This window comes from Scleropages formosus, chromosome 13, assembly GCF_900964775.1.
Source record: "Scleropages formosus chromosome 13, fSclFor1.1, whole genome shotgun sequence".
Classification (NCBI taxonomy): Eukaryota; Metazoa; Chordata; class Actinopteri; order Osteoglossiformes; family Osteoglossidae; genus Scleropages; species Scleropages formosus.
The window spans coordinates 28,759,196-28,777,005 of record NC_041818.1 but is presented as its reverse complement, the minus strand read 5'-3'; the positions used below and the strand labels follow the sequence as shown (position 1 = coordinate 28,777,005).

At 42.3% G+C, this 17,810-nt stretch overlaps 2 protein-coding genes across 2 annotated transcripts; both read right to left on the bottom strand.

Annotated features, from left to right (window-relative positions):
- Positions 1–510: 510 nt before the first annotated feature.
- LOC108923026 (receptor-type tyrosine-protein phosphatase eta) lies at positions 511–8,700 on the bottom strand. Its single transcript, XM_018733476.2, has 11 exons — positions 8,517–8,700; positions 8,274–8,345; positions 6,627–6,693; positions 5,596–6,189; positions 5,112–5,360; positions 4,743–5,000; positions 4,383–4,652; positions 3,924–4,181; positions 2,228–2,497; positions 1,753–1,850; positions 511–1,458 (listed from the first exon to the last, which is right to left on the bottom strand). Exons 1-11 carry the CDS (start codon positions 8,589–8,591, stop codon positions 1,396–1,398), a joined length of 2,274 nt encoding a protein of 757 aa, XP_018588992.2. The 5' UTR covers positions 8,592–8,700; the 3' UTR covers positions 511–1,395.
- A 1,275-nt stretch (positions 8,701–9,975) lies between these two features.
- Positions 9,976–16,053, bottom strand: LOC108923185 (cellular tumor antigen p53-like). The gene is made up of 10 exons (XM_018733794.2): positions 15,913–16,053; positions 15,616–15,691; positions 13,046–13,261; positions 12,525–12,711; positions 12,330–12,442; positions 12,129–12,238; positions 11,907–12,007; positions 11,665–11,753; positions 11,465–11,568; positions 9,976–10,351 (listed from the first exon to the last, which is right to left on the bottom strand). Exons 1-10 carry the CDS (start codon positions 15,978–15,980, stop codon positions 10,240–10,242), a joined length of 1,176 nt encoding a protein of 391 aa, XP_018589310.1. The 5' UTR covers positions 15,981–16,053; the 3' UTR covers positions 9,976–10,239.
- Positions 16,054–17,810: the final 1,757 nt, after the last annotated feature.

The following is a 17,810-nucleotide window of genomic DNA, read 5'->3' as shown; positions in this document are numbered from 1 at the left end:
TTGAATAATTAATCTGTATTTATTATGCCAATTTTTGTTGTTTAGTCACTGTACTTTGCTTTTTTGTTTGTGTCATGTATGTCATTTCATTTCTGCTCTTTCTTACGGACATTTTTTGTTCTAAATCTGCCGCGTTATTTGCTATGTTTGTGGGTTTCTCTGCGAGGAGCAACCAGTGTATATGTAATAGTGTAATAAAGTACCATGTGGTCCCATTTGCAACAGGTGAAGACCAAGCTCGATTTTGCAATTAAATGTTACTCTCTGTGCAACAATTTACCCATTTATACAGCTGAGTATGTATGCGTGTGTGTATTTATGTATTTGAGCAATGTAGGGTAAACACCTTGTTCAAGTGTACTACAGCCAGAGGTGGGATTCGAACCTGCATCACTGGTTCATATGGTGGAATGTGAGTATAAATGTAACTGTAATGTGACAAATTAACAGCTTTGGAATCACATGTCTGCATCCAAGTCTCTCTTTCCGTTTCTCTAACAGGCTCTGTGGTTTTGTCTAAGACGTGCGTCGCTTTGCAGAAAAGTGTCTGCTGACAGAATACACGTAAATGGAGGCAGGCCCACCATCTTCCCCCTCGCGGCCCTTCGGAGCCCCCCGTGGATGGTCTCCTCTCCCCCCCGTCTTCACTTGCAACACCTGACACTTTTCATCTCGTTGCAGAAGCCAGATTTACACGCGAGAGTCTTTGTCAACACATCTTTCTTTATTACTCAGCACACAAAGATGTCATGAGCTCGCTCTTTGAGACACATGATTTAATGGGAGGAAAGGAAAAATGTTGGAGAGCCAGTCAGGAGACGGGAAGAAACCAGTGCAAGGGCACCATACGTTTCGCAGAGAGGATAGGAGAGCCGTCAACACATCAGCACAGCCTTGAACGGAATAACTCCGCGTTGAGACCGAGCGGCTCCTGCTAAGACAGCACAGTCGTATGTAAAAATGCAGGCTGAGAGCAAGTGACTTCTGAACAACAAAATATTATAAAGTGAGAGACACAACTGAGATAGTGGAAAACCATTTCTGGTGCAGGTGGGAAAAGCTCCATGTCCTGCCGGTGACGAGACGGGGTGGCAGCGGAAGCAGACGTGGAGAAAGAGGCCGGGAGCAGCGTTCTGGGGCGCTCGTCTCAGGGAACAGGGATAAGTGTGCGGGAGGCCTACTTATACACATTCTGTACAAGATTATTTTACATTTGTTGATCTTTACCAGTGTTTGTTGTTGATAATGCATTTGTAAAAGCTAAATGCAGAGTAAATGTAAATGCAGAAGACAGACTATAAAAAAAGTTAAAATATTTGCTTTTCACCAAACAGTGAGTACGACAGTTGCTTTGGAGGAGGTTGACGACTTTGCGTGTAGCGAAGGTTGACGCCTTCACGGTGGTAGTGGTAAATAGTACACGTTCCCCTCGAGCAATGACTTGAGCTTCTCTTGAAACTGCAGACACACATGACACAGCAGACACACATCACATTCCATCACTCTCTAATCAATCCAATAAGCTGTCAAATGTGCCATGCATTGACGCACAAAGAGCTGCAAACTTTTCTCCTTCATGCATCATATGCCCATACTGAAACTGGTAGCCTAGTGTAAATGTAAGTTCTATGTTGTAGTTTGCAATCCCGCACTTGTACACCTTCACACTGACTCCTCCACACTGGAACGCCTACTGACAGAGAGTGGATGGAGAGAGATGTGAAGAGCAGAGTGTGAGGACTGAACGCTCACCTGCTGAAAAACTGCAAAAGTGCTATTTGCGTTTTCGCAGTAGAGGGTCTTGTTGGAAGAGCACTGAATGGAGATGGTCAGATTTTTCCTTCGGGGCACTGATGGAGACACGCCCAAGACGTCACACAAGAAAACACACTTTGTCCTGCACGGTCTTCTGCTGGCACCAGAGCTAACTGAATTCTCCGTCGTGTACGTAATCCTATTCTACTCAATATCGTGAAGCAGTTCAAATGGGATCCTCAATGTTCAAGAGCTCTACGAAGCAGCAGGTGTCACAACAGAACCTTGGTGACCTGTACTCACTATACTGTCTTCAAGGGTAAGTTAAAAAGTATCTGCAATCAACTGTATTCAAATGAGGACCAATAATTGTGGATGTTTTTCGCCTTGCTCTTAGATGTACTTGAATACAAGAGTAATGTTACATGAATAAATTGAGGAACAATAACAGGTAACAAAAAAGGAGGTTTACCTGTGATGTTAGTGATCGAAACAGCATCACTTGTTTTGTTGTCAGCTACAGTTTGAATGGAAAAATTGTAGTAGGTTCCTGGTTGGAGATTGTCAACAGTTATCTTGTTGCCTTTTATAGTGCTGCTGCTCTTGAATTGCCAGAAGGAGCTTTGATAGGTCACCAGGAATTGTGTTGTCATGTTGTCCAGGTCAGGAGGGACCTCCCATTGGATAGTGATGCTGGTGTTACTCTTACTCAAAACTGAAGGACATCCTGGTCTTACCGGCACTGTGGAGGCAGACAGTGAAATTCATGAGAGGTGAACACTGCACCCCAAGCAGGACTCGTGTGTGTGTGTGTGTGTGTGTGTGTGAACACTGCATGTGACAAGACACACCAGTCCTCAACAGGTGGTCCTGTGATGGACAGAAGCCACAGCAGGAAAGGAGAAGAAAACATTTCTCTGTGCAAGGAGCTATATTTTATTTTGGGTCTGCTGAAACTTTCCCACTAAACGCTGCTGGCTGATGTGGAAGTATTTTGATTTCATAAAACCCGTTTTGTAAAAATAGTTTTCATTTATGTTTTAAGTATTCAGCAGGTAGCTGAATATGCCAGTCTATTACAGTGCAACCACACACACACACACACACACACACACACTACAGGCTCTTCAGAGTGATCAGTTAACCTGAGACACATGTCTTTGGGCTGCGGCAGGAAACCCAAGGACACCCTTGGAGAGCCTGCAAACTGCACACAGGTTGAGCCAGGTTTTAACCCAGAGCCTCAGAACTATGAGTCACCAGGACTATGGTGCTACCTGCTGCACCACTGTGTCGCATATAACAGTTCAATAGTCATTAAAACAAAATACTTGTACCTCATCTTACAGACGCAACAGAGACAGGAATTCTAGTCCAGCTGTTTAGAAGTCCAGTCACTATGTCACAATCTAAGTTTAATGAAAGTATAACATTTTCTCATACATCTTAGTCCCTCGATTTAATCACGGGTTAGGTTTTGCTAAAAACATCAGATAAAGCTAGAATGAATTGAAAATGCTCTATGACTTTATCTATTTCCATACAATACAGCATCAATGTTCCTCTACCCTGGAGACATCAGACGTGGGACAGGATACAATGTAGATGCAACACCAATTTGTTTTATTATCTGTTATTAACATTTAATATTATTTATCTACATTAACCAAAACTAAAAAATACGTAATTTTCACCTTTCCCTGTCCGCTGTGTTATGCTTTATAGAAGCAAGACTGTAATGGATGTTGCAATTGAAAGTGTTCAACCTTAAAAGACAACTGCGTGCCTCGTAGGAAACAAAACGGTCCACGAGGAAGCGACCGACGCATCACATGAACAATGTTGGCAGCAGCTGGTCTTTAATTCCTAATCAGAAAAATGTAATAAAAGACATGTGTCTATGTATTCACTGGGTAAAATAAAATATATAGCTATAATAAATAAAAATACACCGGATGAGAACATTCCATTAAAAAGTGATGAAGAGCCTTTAAAAGCTCGGCATGTTTGACAATTTGAAACTCGGAGGCTCATAACACGAGGTTCGCGTCATTAAGTGTACGCGTTTTTAAGGTTAGGTGAAGCCTCAACCTCCAGCAGAAAGCGTGTGCTGTGCAAGAGAAAGATATGAAAGTGAAAAGGCAGTGGAACAGTGGCCAGGTACTCACGCGTGTATCGGGAGCCGTTGACGGATTCGCTCTTGATATTTCCCACTACTGTCCACACCGTGACTGTGTAACTGGCAGCTGCTTTATTAACGTTGAAGGTGTATTGTGTGAGATTGGTTGTTGCATCCCACTTTTGGTTTGTATCATCTGACTGGATCGTAAGGTTAAACTGAGTAGCATTGCCTACTGGGAGGGTCCAGCTGGCTGTGATGGCGCTTTCATTGCTCAACAGATTCAGGTTGGATATGGGGCTTGGGACTGCGGGACAAAGGCAAGGAGAGGGATGAGGTCAGTTATGTTCAGGTGGTCTCTATCCTTATGTCCTTCGTGTCTTCACTTGTGGCCAGAAGTTTGTGAGATTGCACAGCAGCAGGGGGCTTGACTCTTACGTTGATGCCTCTGCGCTATGCAAGTTTAACAAAGTGTCACATTTTTGGAAAACGACGCAGTTTCACTTACTGGTAAAACCAGGGATTGTTACATTTTCACCATTCAGTGTCAAATCTGGCACCTGTGGCACCACGGTGAAGAAATAAATGGTGCCTGGGGTCAGGTTATCCACAATAACATTCGTGGAAGTCGTGTTCTGAGTGAGGAGGTGATTCCCTTGCCAGCCAACATCAACCACCACTTGAAACTCGAGAGAAACCTCCTCGCTCTTGTTCCATGCCAGCACGATCGAAGTGTTGTTATAGTAAAGGACTCTCAGGTTTACTACCTTATTGGGTCCTGGAGGAAAGATGATTAATTTCAAGTGAGACTGTCTCCTTTACAAGTCTGGCAGTTTCAGATTGAAGTACCTTAATACACTTCACTTACGGGTATAGGAGGAAATATTTGTTGGATCTCCCACAATGGACTGGTCCTTCACTTCAGCATACACATTGAATTGATAAAATGTACCAGGGGAGAGTCCAGTGACCAGGCAGCTCTCTGTCGTAGAGTTACATGTGATGTTGGGAGAATAAACCACTTCCACAGAGTAGAAGTCATGATTTCCGACTGGTCTCACCCAGGAGAGGCAAACAGAGTTTGTTCCGACATCTTTGATACTTAGCGTTTGAATTACATCGGGCTCTGGTGGGAAGAGACAAAGAGCATCCATGTGCACTCAGTGAGGCACTCAGCTGATAAATAATGGTAATGATAGCTTCTCGTTTGTCTGGTAAAAATGAAAGATTTACTTACTGGTGTAGAAGGAGATGTTTTGTGGGTTGAGGTCCCTCCCACATTTCACAGGGAACACCTGGATTTGGTATAGCGTGCCCTGCGTCAGGTTTGAAATATCTGTGAACAGGTAACTTGTGTTTACGGTCAAATTGATGTCTCCACTCAGTTTCAATTTGTAGAAGTCAATATTGCCCGGCCCTGGACTCCAGTTGAAGGAAGCGCTTTTCAGGGTCACGTTGGAGAAGTTGACCGAGCCGAAGAAACGATCTGTTGATGGACAAATAGGGTGGAGAGAAAGAAAGGAGAAGACTGAGTCTAAGTACACAGTATGAGAGGGAAACTGTGCAAGACATAGAGCAGACATTGGTCTGGTCAGTAAAGAGAACAGCGGCGACAAAGCAACTTTATTTCACAATTTGCATGTCAGGAAGAGCAAGTGGACTGTGCATTTGCATACTGGGCTGTGCAGTATCCCATCAGACAAGAGAAATGTTCCCCTTACCTTCATAGCAAATGTAAGGCAGGAGCCCAGAGCAGTTCCTCTCCATCCACATACCAAAGCTGAGCAAGGCTGTGCAAGGGTTCTTGATGACCGGTTCTGGTTCCGCAGTGACCGTTGGCTGTGGCTCCGTCACCGGGGTTTCAAACTCATTCCTGTGCTCGCTGCCATTGTAGATGTAAAGTTCTGTGATGTTGGTAAGGTTTCGGCACAGGTCCTCGAGTTCGATGCGGCAAATATGATCGTGTCCAAGTGGTTCGGGTCCGGTGGACGTTCGGGGCATTGGGGTTGCTGTCGTCGTGGGAGTCGTTGGCGTCGGTGGAATCTGCTGCAGGATTTTTGGGTGACCTGGGTACCAGTTCTGAAATGTTACCGGATCGCCATTGGACCAAACAGACCACAGCATGGTAGCATTAAGGTCCTCGCGGAGTCCGACCCAGTAGTCGTTGGTGAGGTTCTGCACAATGAGCTGGATGTTTTCAGAGTTTAGACTGACCAGCTCCTTATAGCAGAGCTGGCAGTGCTTCCTGGCCTCCTCCCAGGTGGAGCTGTTGCTGTGCTTATAGTACTGTGGCTCTGCCCACACACCCAGGCTCCCTGCAGGAGAGAAGGAGCATGCATGGACATGTGACCAGGAACATGGTAAGACACGGCGAAGGACACGCTGGCCGTGGTCCAGTAAAGGACGGTGGGCACAGATAAACAATAAACACACACTTTTAGGGATTAAAAACTGCCGCTGTAAAAAATCAACTGCAGATTTTTCAATGCTTCCATGAATGCTGGAGAATGCTGGAGAAACAGATTTGGTCAAACGAAGTTTCGGGAAAGACTGGCATCCAAAGAGCAGCACAAACGTTCTCCTAGTTGCCACATTATTGTATCCCGGAAGCCCGGTACCCTGGTGTCCTTCGGGGCAACTGGCAAAGTGCACTTCCTCTTGTACCTGAGCAGCATTTGCATTTACGCAGATCCGTTTCGCTTTGTTCCATTCGAGCTCTCTGCATGCTTCATGAGGAAAATGCCCGACTCACCCAGAAGGAGCAGAAGTGCCATCTTTCCCATGTTGACGTGTGCAAATCCCAGCCAAGGGGCATAAAACTGAAAACGATATGGAAAAGATGTTTGTGCCAAAGTCCCTAAGCAGCAGCAGCAGCAGCGCTTTTGAAATAATTCAGCTGCATTTTACATGACATGACTTCATTGAGCAGAAGCTTTTCTCCAAAGCAACTTCCAATGAACTCTATGTAGTGTTGTCAGCCCACACACCTTATTCACTGTGGTGACTTACACTGCTAGATACACTACTTACAATGGGTCACTCATCCATACATCAGTGGAATACACACACTCTCTCTGTCACTCACACACTATGGGTGACTTAGAGTCACCAATCCACCTAACAGCATGTCTTTGGACGGCATTTTAGGACGGCAATCATCCCTGTGCTGTGCAGAACTGTACAAGGGTGGAGGCTGGGAAGCTCCGGCGAAATGTCATGTAAACACACACTTGACGCACACATTTACTCATCTCAAGGAGTTTAGTAAAAACATGAAACCAGTAGAGAAAGAAAAACTAACTCTTCATTGCCTTTTAAGATTAAATTTCAGGAGTGTTTTTTTGTAAACGATTTTTAACCAAGACTTAAACATCTCATTTTTATAGGAACAAAAACAAAATTAGAACTATATATTATATATTAAATTTATAATATATAATTATATTGTATATTAAATTAAATACACACACACACATTTTCAGAACCGCTTGTCCCATACAGGGTCGCGGGGAACCAGAGCCTACCCGGTAACACAGGGCGTAAGGCCGGAGGGGGAAGGGGACACACCCAGGACGGGACGCCAGTCCGCCGCAAGGCACCCCAAGCAGGATTCGAACCGCAGACCCACTGGAGAGCAGGACTGTGGTCCAACCCACTGCGCCACCGCACTCCCCCTTCATAATTATATTAAATATTAAATTAAATATATATTAATTAAATATAAAGCAATATCTTGGGTCTGGCACTTAGATTTTTCCAGACAACATATTAGATGACAGTGAAACTTCCCCACAAGGATGATCCTCTATATGTAGCTTGGTGCTGCAGGAGAGCCCTATAATTTAATTAAGAATAAACGCCACGACAGCAGGAAATGCAGAGGAGTTGCGAACATCCAAAGGTCTCCTATTTTACTGTTAGCAGGCCAAAAGATTCCTAATTTGCATAATATTCTCCTGCTGATTTGTTAGTCATATTATTTGACGTGTCATTTATATATATTTTTTTATGTTGTTTTGTATATCCACTAACCCAAGTGTTATGAAAAATATTCCGGAAAAAGTGCAAAATGAGACAGAGAAGGACAAGAAAGGTCCATGTGAAACAGTAGTTTGCTTCTAAATGTCGGTGATGTCAGGTATAGAATTTATATAACCCTCAGTTAAAGTACATACGGTATATTACAGTTGCATCCAGTAACTAAATTTACTCTATTAATGGCATTAATTATCATTATCATTTTCTGATACTGTACTTGGGAGCAGTTGCCCTTACTCTGAATCACATCATCTATATTTCTCATTCAAATAAAACCAGCAATGAAGGCAAAACCTAAATGAATGAAGAAAAAGGTTGGCAGGAATGCCGATTTGTGAAGAGCAAATATGACCATATTTACGTGTTGCTGCTGCATGCAGAGGCCGCTTTTGTTTTTCAGTGTGACCTGAGTCCTCCGGTTCCTTCGCAAGTTCTGCTGGCCCAACGAGGGGAATATGGAAAATGATAGAGATGCTAAGAAGATTTGCATGAACACGCCTCCGAGCACTCCGCTGTCATAGGCTGTGTGACGAATGGCTCACACACCAGGGGCAGGGGAGGCTCGTCATCATTACAGTTACTCTATTACTTAGAACATACGTACATCCGGGCTCTGGGCTGTTTCTCGAAGCAATGCCACACAACGACATCGTGTGTCCTCGTCAATTTTCTTTCCCATTATTTGCCGCACTAGTGTCTTATCTCAGCCGACACAGGAACCAGTTTCAACAATAACTTTTAGAGAGATTAAAACAGAAAACTGTTGTTCCACCTCTTCGTACATTTCCAGTTAGTGCAGACCTGCTGGAAACATAGATACTGTTACACACTCACATGCCTCTCACCTTCTGCTTTACATATTGCAAAGTATGCAAACCACGAAAGTCAGCCGAGTTTGTCAAGTTCAGCATAACATAGCAGTGATCTGGAAGATACCGCAGGAGGAATGTTTACAGGACCCTGACTGATCTGGTTGTGTTTGAGGTATCACCAGTTTTTCTTAAATTGGGTTGACGATATAAGCGAGGTTTCTCAGCCGTTTACTACTTTTTGGTATTAAGTATATTGGGTTTTTAATGCCTTTCTTTTGTATAGTTAAGTCCATTTCGGAACAACATATGCTGCCATCCGGATGTCGTTTTTTCCAGAGACGTCCCTGCATTTTCCAACAGGACGCCGCCAAACCGCATCCTGCCCCCATTACAAGTGCATGGCTGCGTAAAGAGAGAGTGCAGGTACTAGACTGGCCCGCCCACAGTCGTGACCTGTGTCTGACAATGTGTGGCACATTATGAAGCACAAAATATAGCAACGAAGGCCCTGTACGGTTACACAGCTGAACACCTGTATAACGGATGAATGGCAGAAAATTCCGTTTGCTAAACTTAACCAACCGGTGTCTTCAGCTCCCAAACGCTTCATAAGTGTTACTAACACCCTACAGTGATGTTACACAGTGGTAAACACTCGAGTGTCCCAACTTTTTTGGAACGTGTTACAGGCATCAATTTCAGAATAAATGTACATTTTTTAAAAAAAAAAAAAAATGCAGCTGATTAGGTAAAACAGGAAAACACCTCATCTTTATACTGTTTTTGTTTGAATACAAGTCAATTTACAAATCACTCCTTCTGTTTTTAATTAGCATTTTCCATATTGTCCCAACTTTTTTGGAATTGGGGTTGTATCTTCCTAAGTCAAAGGGTGTCTGTACACTGTTAGTAAATGATAAGTCTTAAGCTGATTATTTGTTTTCACCTGCCTAAATGCTGATTTTTATTCACAGCTTCTGAGATCTCAAACAGGTTTTAAGAATTGTTTTCAGCATCTGACAAACACGAAAGTATACCACAGCAAGTCCTCAGCTGAAGCTGATTTATTTGCAAACTAGTAATGCTTTGCATTCTTCAGTCTAACCTATCAAAACTTACATTTTATAGAAAATTTAAAAAAAGAATATTTACAGAAATTCAAACATTTTACCTGTAAATATGGCAAAAGCATGTTAAACCATCATTCTTTTTTTTTAATCAATCAGTTATCACTTTACTACCAAAGCTGGACAATGCATATTATAAAAATAAACTGAATGCACAGTAAACTGAGCACAGAATAAAACTGACAAACGTATGGGCCCAGTATTCCATATCTGGTAAGTTAATACCTGGGCACTGACACCAATTTCAGCTGCATCATTTCAGTTTATTTTTGGCACATGAATAATGCAAAAAAGTCACTCTGTCCAGAAACATAGCGGGTTGACTGTACAAGAAATGCAGGGAAACACCTTCTAACCACAGACAGGACAAGGTTCTTTGGGGTGGATGTTAAGGATCTCTGTCAGCTTCTCCCCCACGGTCAGAGCTTTTCTTCTTCAGCAGCTTCTTCCCTTTTTTTGGCTCTGGGGCCTGACGCTCATGCTTGTGGACTCCTGAGTTACTGTGTCAGAGGAAAGAAACAGTGCCAAGGCTGTAGTTAATAAAAAAACCACCAGGCCTCACCCCTAGAGGTCACCATCTACACTTTATTCATGATCGTTGTCTGTCATATTAACTGTTCAATGCCTCTGAGCTAATTTTATTTTTAATCATACAGCCATGTATATGTTCATTAGCGTTATGGGAATATGACATTACAAAGAGTTTCACTGAATACCCCTACTTCAACCTGCAAGGCTTTTCTTTGCATTTTTATTAACTAAATTTGGATTTTGCCTTCCTCCTGGCACCCAAACAGCCCTAGCCATTTACATTTATTCATTTGACAGACACTTTTCTCAAAAGCAACATACAACAATTATTCTATAGTATTTAGCTGACACTTATCCAAAGTGGCTTAGTGTTAGATACACTGCAGTAAACTCCCTACAGTCATTCACATACAGCAGCTATGTAACAATATACCCAGCAATTGTGAGCTCATCTGTAGTTCTCATTGATTTCTTGTCTCTCTACCGTCCTGCCTTTTTCCCCCCAATAAAAGGTTAAACTAATACATAAACACCGAGCAACATGTGTCTGTTTCATTTGTGACCGTTTGTTAATTCTGTAATACCTACTAGCTATAAAAGAGCTGAATGAGTGCAGGCAGGCAGCCATACAGCATCAGAGTAATTAATAAAGGGAAACTGCCTTGTTTTGTTATAGCTAACATTTACTACTGAAGTAACTTAATTTTAATGGGATTAGTGATATTTCATGATAAACTGTTGTAAATTTTGGGATCAGGAACACATAAGTTGTTTCCATTTAAACTAATTGTAATTATCAGTTACGAGAATTCACCTTACAAAGGGTTTCTAAGGAACGCATTTCCTTTGTAAGGTCAGGTAAAATTTTACTCTATTCAGTAACCTGAACCAAAATGCTGGAAAGGGTATAATACATAAAATAAAATTAACGGAAATGATCTACTGAATACAATTCATACAGAATTACTTGAATGTGCATACACACTAAAACAGGTAATTTGAGAATGATGTTGAAATGATTCATATAAAAGGCTTGTGGTATATAAAATGATGGGCAGGTCTATATCTATATAAAAACTCACACTTTCAGTCTGTATTTTTCAAGTTCTGTAGCTGGAATGCTGTCTGACAGCTCTAAACTGTCATTTATTTTCTTCAGCATTTCAAATCGCTCCTTCCCACGGACCTGGGGAGCCAAATGTACATTGTCAGGAGAATACACAGATTTCAGACACTCAATGTGTTAAATAAGAACCTGTGTGTTTGCATGTGTATAGCTCACCAGCAGTGTGTATACCCCATCATCAGCACTAGTGTTGCTGTACTTGATCTTTTTGTTTTGGACTTCAAGATGAGACACTTCGCTGAAAGCTAGAGGCACAGGGAAGACAGACTTATTCTGGTACCTGATAAAGCTAATAGTAGTACAAGTTCTGGTTTCCTTATCACACACAAATGTAAGTTTCAGCAACAGTATTCCAGAACACTTTGTCATCTGCTACTTGTCCTTTACAGAGGACTTACACGCATTGCGCTTCCTGAAGTTCTCCTCATCATTCTTCCTGTCCCGGCCGGGACAAGCACAAACGCGCACCTCAAAACAGCCTTGTCCCAGAATCTCACCCCTTGAATGAGACGAGATTGGCAGAGGTCATCACAAGTGCCTCTGAATCAGCATTAGTAGAAAGCAATAAAGGTCACACAAAGTGGCCAGGAGCCCAGAGGCACGTGCAGATAGTCACTTACCCCTGGGTCTCCAGCGTAATGATTGTGAGGATGGGTCGACGGTTCATGCCCCCCCTGCAGCTAATGTTACACATGAAAGTGTAGAACACTGTGTAGCACTTTGTGCCTGGCTAGAGACAGACAGGGGTCTGATTATCGACAGTACACTTCTGAACAACTCACTGTGCGAACTAGCATGGGAGAGGCTAAGGAACAGCCTACCTGGGATTGTTCATAGGGCACCAGGACACTATGCCTTCCAGTGGCACTGTCCTCTATGTACTGAGCTCGCTGACAGCCTTCTGCCCGTATCAGGTGACTACGGTTAGCCGGGCCTGAGGCGAGTGGCAGTACAAAAGATTCTCAATAGCTGAAATTTGGTCAGAGGTTTGCACACTTTGGGACCAGCGTCCTCACCTTCATTATTCTCTGCAGCACCCTCATGGTAGGGGCAGCAACGCACCACTACTGCCCGATGCTCCAGCAGTTTGTAGACAGCAGTGGCACGCAGGACAGCACCTGGGGGCGGAGACTGGTCCACGTGTATCTCAACAGGACATGTCTTCCCACTCAGGCAGTATAACTTATTCAAGTCTGGAGAATACTGGGGAGAGGAGTCACACTTTTAGACATTCATAGACACCTAGAGTATCAGCATTTGCGCGCGCGCTCTCTCTCTCTCTCTCACACACACACACACACACACACTTTCAAAAAAGGACACGGACAAATAAGTGTCTGATCATTGCCACGATGAAAAGCATTTGTGGTCTATTCCACTAGATGAAAGATAATCAGGGTCAAAGTTTAGCATTCTTATTATCCTTTCAGACGAACATTCTGAGCATGTGGACGTACGTGTGAACATGAGCACTGTTACAAATGGACTATAGATAAGGAGGGTGCTTATAAAAGTGGATGCAAATTAAGGCACTTGCAGTGGATGTGACAGACTTGGCTGTGCCGGACTGATGGAAGTGAAGCTGGAAGCCAAGCTCCCCCATGTAGTTGGCAGTAGAAATCACGGATAGGGCAGGGGAGGGAGTGGTATCAGCAGTTGACAGAAAAGGCTGAGGGCTGCAGGTGGAAGGCCTCTCAATCACAGCCTCTTCTAATTCCTCTTGGAAGAGGGCTTCAGGGGGCTCTGACTGTACCTGCATGAAAAGAGTGTGACATGCTGTAGTGATGAGAGCTACTTTTTTCAGAGCTAAATCATTTTTCAGGAAAGCGAACGTTGAATAAAACAGATTTAGAAATGAAAGTGAAAATAGTGCTGTTACTTTATTAATATTCCATATTCGTATTATTTTAAAATGAATGTGTGAAAAAATATAAAACCTGTAGGTTTTTCAGATAAGGTTTCGCTATACATAATAATGCTAGCAAAATTAGTCCGGTATTCTGTAACGAGAGTTGAAATTTCTGTGAGTCACTACTATACTACATACACCTCAATGCTCATAACACTAATTTCAGAAATGCACTGACAATACACCAGTTCATTATAAGTCAGTGTGGCAATATTTTGGTTTCCCTATTATTTATGAAAAGGACACAAAAATTTAACAAAGTCACAAAACCATGCTCCTCTGCAATAGCAGTTATATGACAAAAATAACCGCACATCTGTGTCGTCATCACTGCAAGAAGTTAAACAAGCAGGCATTACAGCTGCGAGAAAGACAGAACAAAGGAGTTTGCAGGAGTCTTTTCCTAACAAATTCCCTTTGTTAACCCTGGGAGCTCAAGGAGTCAAACCATGGAACTGCCATCATGACAGGCACCATGCACACACAGATACAGCACACTCTTAATTTAGCAGCCCAAAGGGGGTTGTAGGTATCCAGATTGAATTGGCTCCTCAGCCAAGTGCAGTGACTCACAAGTTTGTTTTCCCCCATTGCCACGCCATTGCGTTGGTTGTGTTAACATCAAAGCAGAAATTCCTGGGACCAAAGCACACACTGATAAGTGGTACATACGAGTGCTGTGAAGTTGTTCAGTGCAATGGCTTGTATTGCTCTCAACAGCAGTGCTGTTGATTGGTGGAAAGACAATGCGACCAGATTCGCAAGGCTTGCTCCTCTGGCCAAATCACATCTATCTATCCATTCCAACTGAGTTAGTCTGTTCTATTGCAGGAGACATAGTGACAGCACAGAGATCTCAGTAACTTGCTGAAAATGTGAACTTGTTCATTTTTAAGACATTTTAAATCATGACCATTACTCCAACACTCTGAAGCCATCTGTTACAAAACACCAATAAATACTGTAAATTTAAAAATAACTTGTTTTAGCAAGTATTTGAGTGTGTATTAATTGCTAATGTTTACTTACAAGGCTGTCAGAAAATACCCGATTTGTAAGTTGAGGACCACTAGTATATAGTGTAGTATACGTCTTTTCAGAATACAGAAGTCTAACAAATTATTATATATCTTTATATTGAAAATTAAATCAGTGAGCATGCAAATAAACCCTATTCTCCTAAATACAGAAAATGCTGTGCCAAAGAGGTCCTCTAATTTTAATTTCTAATATTTTATATAACCAAAAAAAAAAAAAACTAAGCACATCTCCAGTAACTAGTATTTAATAGTAACATTAATAAGAAAAATATACAGTTTAAAAATTTAAGTAAAACTTTGATAATGTATTTGGTAGACTACAGTAAAGTCTCTACAATCATTCACAAATACATACATCAGAGTAATGTAACAAATAGGTAACTGTACACACACAGGCAAATTTACAGTTCACCTGAAATATATGACAGACTACAAGAGGAAACCCACACAAACACAAGGAGACTATGCAAGCTACACAGACTGTGCTGGATTCAAACCCACATCCAAATGTGCAGTGCAGGTACTATGAGACACTGGTGCCAGCTGCTGTGGCAACCATCATTAAATAACTACAAAACTTACTTTCATCAACTTCCTACCATTACTGGATTTAAGACCCATCAGCCACACCTAAAGTGGGGTCACTTAACCCAAAAAGTGCTTATTTAAAACTAATGAATTCTGAATACATCATACAAAAAACCCTTACTCCAACATTCACAGGACAGTACAACATATACTTATCCAATTTAGACTTGTGCATATAAAAATTTGAATTTAGAAAATCAAAATGCTCCAAAAAGGACAAAATATGGCAGGAAAATCCAGCTTTTTAACTTGATTTTTGTAAAATCAGACTTTTTAAATTTATTTATTTTTATAGAGTGCTCTTCTCATGCAGTGACACTTAATGATATATATACATATGTTTCCATTCCTCTTTAAGGTTTACAGATTACATATCAGTATTTTATTATTTTACAACAAAAATACTACTCTATTATCAAAGTTTCAGAATAATTAGTTTCCTTCTGCTTGCCCAAGAGAAGGTCACAGTAAAACAGTTATTCATAATCAATTTGTCGACTTTATCGACAGCATACTAAAGATAAACATGGCTAGGAAGTGCTTGAGCGTGAACAAGGATGAAGAACTTACATTTTCCAGGTTTTCCCAGCTCCTGCTCTCTTCCACATCACTGTTCTCACCTGGAGGAGCATCAAACTCAGGGGATCTGCAAGATGATAAAGATTTTTCTTCAGTCACTTCAAGCTAGCGACTACCTGAAACCACATAGAATAATTACAAAACAAATGTATATACGTTGCTCGGGTCAAATGTAGAGGCTGCCACACCTCTCATCCGAGCACAGAGAGGGGGGCCCTGGCACGGTGGCGGGGCGGCCCTGGGTTCGAGACGCACGCAGCATCCTGCACATATATGCTGCAAACTTACATCAGGTTCCAGAGCTCCTGGAAGGTCTCCTGGCTCAAGGGAAGGTCCGCGGCCTCCTGCTCAGCCATGTCGACCTCCTCCCCCTGCACTCACTCACTCACTCACACTCTCTCTCTCTCTCTCACTCTCTCTCTCTCTCTCTCTCACACACACACACACACACACACACACACACACACACACACACACAGAAACTGACAGAACAGAAAAAGAAGGTGGAGAGGCAGAAGAGAAAGGGGTGCGAGCCACTGAGAAAGACACACTTGGCATCAGAAATGGCAGCAGCCAGTATTCCGACACTCATGAGGCCGATGTAACATGTTATTTTCATGGAAAAGCGACTAGGTGATGTTTCCAACCGGATGAAAACCAATAATAACCAGTTAGTTTTATCCTGTTACATGAGAGTCGTCATGTGCGTTAACATTTCATCTGGCTTCATCATGATGAGGTAGTTTAATTTAACATATCAACTGCTTCTTGCTTACACGCCCAACTAGTTACTAACTTGCATAAAACCTAGGTGCATAATGACTGAGGCAGAGTAATTCAAATAAGCAGAATACAAACCAGCTAACACAAGACTCCACGGGCAGAACCTGGCCAGCAGCTCACCGAAATCTGGTGTTCTACGATTTGTCGGAGTTTGTTGTGACCCAAAGAAAAAGAGGAATGAATGGGTGTAGAAAAACTCAACCGTGATTTTTCGCCTCAGAAGAGGAAATGAGAACGTCGCGATTCCACACAGCGCGAGCTCACGTCTTCTTGCTAAACTTAAAACATTTCACGTTTTAGCTGTTTTTCGCTCCCTCTGCACAGTCCTAACTGCTATACAGAGTAAAACTTTCTTCAGTCAGTTACAACTTCATGATGAATTCACCTCCAAAACAACGACAATATGATTGATTAAAACTTCAGAAGCCGCCAAGCAGAGTTCATAGGTTACATGTCAGGTGATCCAATCGTCCAATCAGAGAGCAGGAAACGAAAACCGCGCGCTTTTGTCTTGGGCTGCAGGCTGTGATAACGGTCATTCAGAGAACTTTCCAGCGCTTTAGTTAGAGGTTCGTACCTGTAAACAGCCCTCATGCATATTAATACTCTTTGTACACAGTCCACTTCATAAGTGCTAATTTTATATTATTAAGTAATTTTTTATGTTATTTTTCTAGACTAGATATGTAACGCGCATTAGTGGCGTTGTAAAAAATGTGTCTTCTCATCATAAAACCATACTCCTCTCTCTGTTTAACCGCCAAGGCTGTAGTCGAGAATGTTTAATAGTCACTGTTTAATTTTTGGGGGGTGCGGTGGCGCAGTGGGTTGAACCACGGTCCTGCTCTCCAGTGGGTCTGGGGTTCGAGTCCCGCTTGGGGTTCCTTGCGACGGACTGGCGTCCCGTCCTGGGTGTGTCCCCCTCCGGCCTTACGCCCTGCGTTGCCGGGTAGGCTCCGGTTCCCCGCGACCCCATATGGGACAAGCGGTTCCGAAAATGTGTGCGTGTGCGTGTGCGTGTGCGTGTGCGTGGCGCGTGTGTTTATTTAATTTTTTAAAATTCAGCTGGTTAACTAACTGGTTTGCTTAGTTCTCTGCTGCCTTAGTTTGAGTTCCCTCCAGTTACGAGTTAGTCCTTCCCTGAATTTTACTGACTCTGCCTTTCAGGGACCACCAGTTGTACATTTCCGAAGTGTATTCCAGAATATATACCAATTAATCCATAATTATAGATGTTTTAATGAAAATCTCAAAACACATTGATATTAAAAGATTGTTGAGATTTATATTTAAGGGTATTAACCAAGTATTTCTTTCTTTACATCTGAACTAGAAAGTATTACTAAGGATGACCCCATGTGTTTTCATGTTTATAGTCACATTTTCTCTTTCTAGAACTCGTT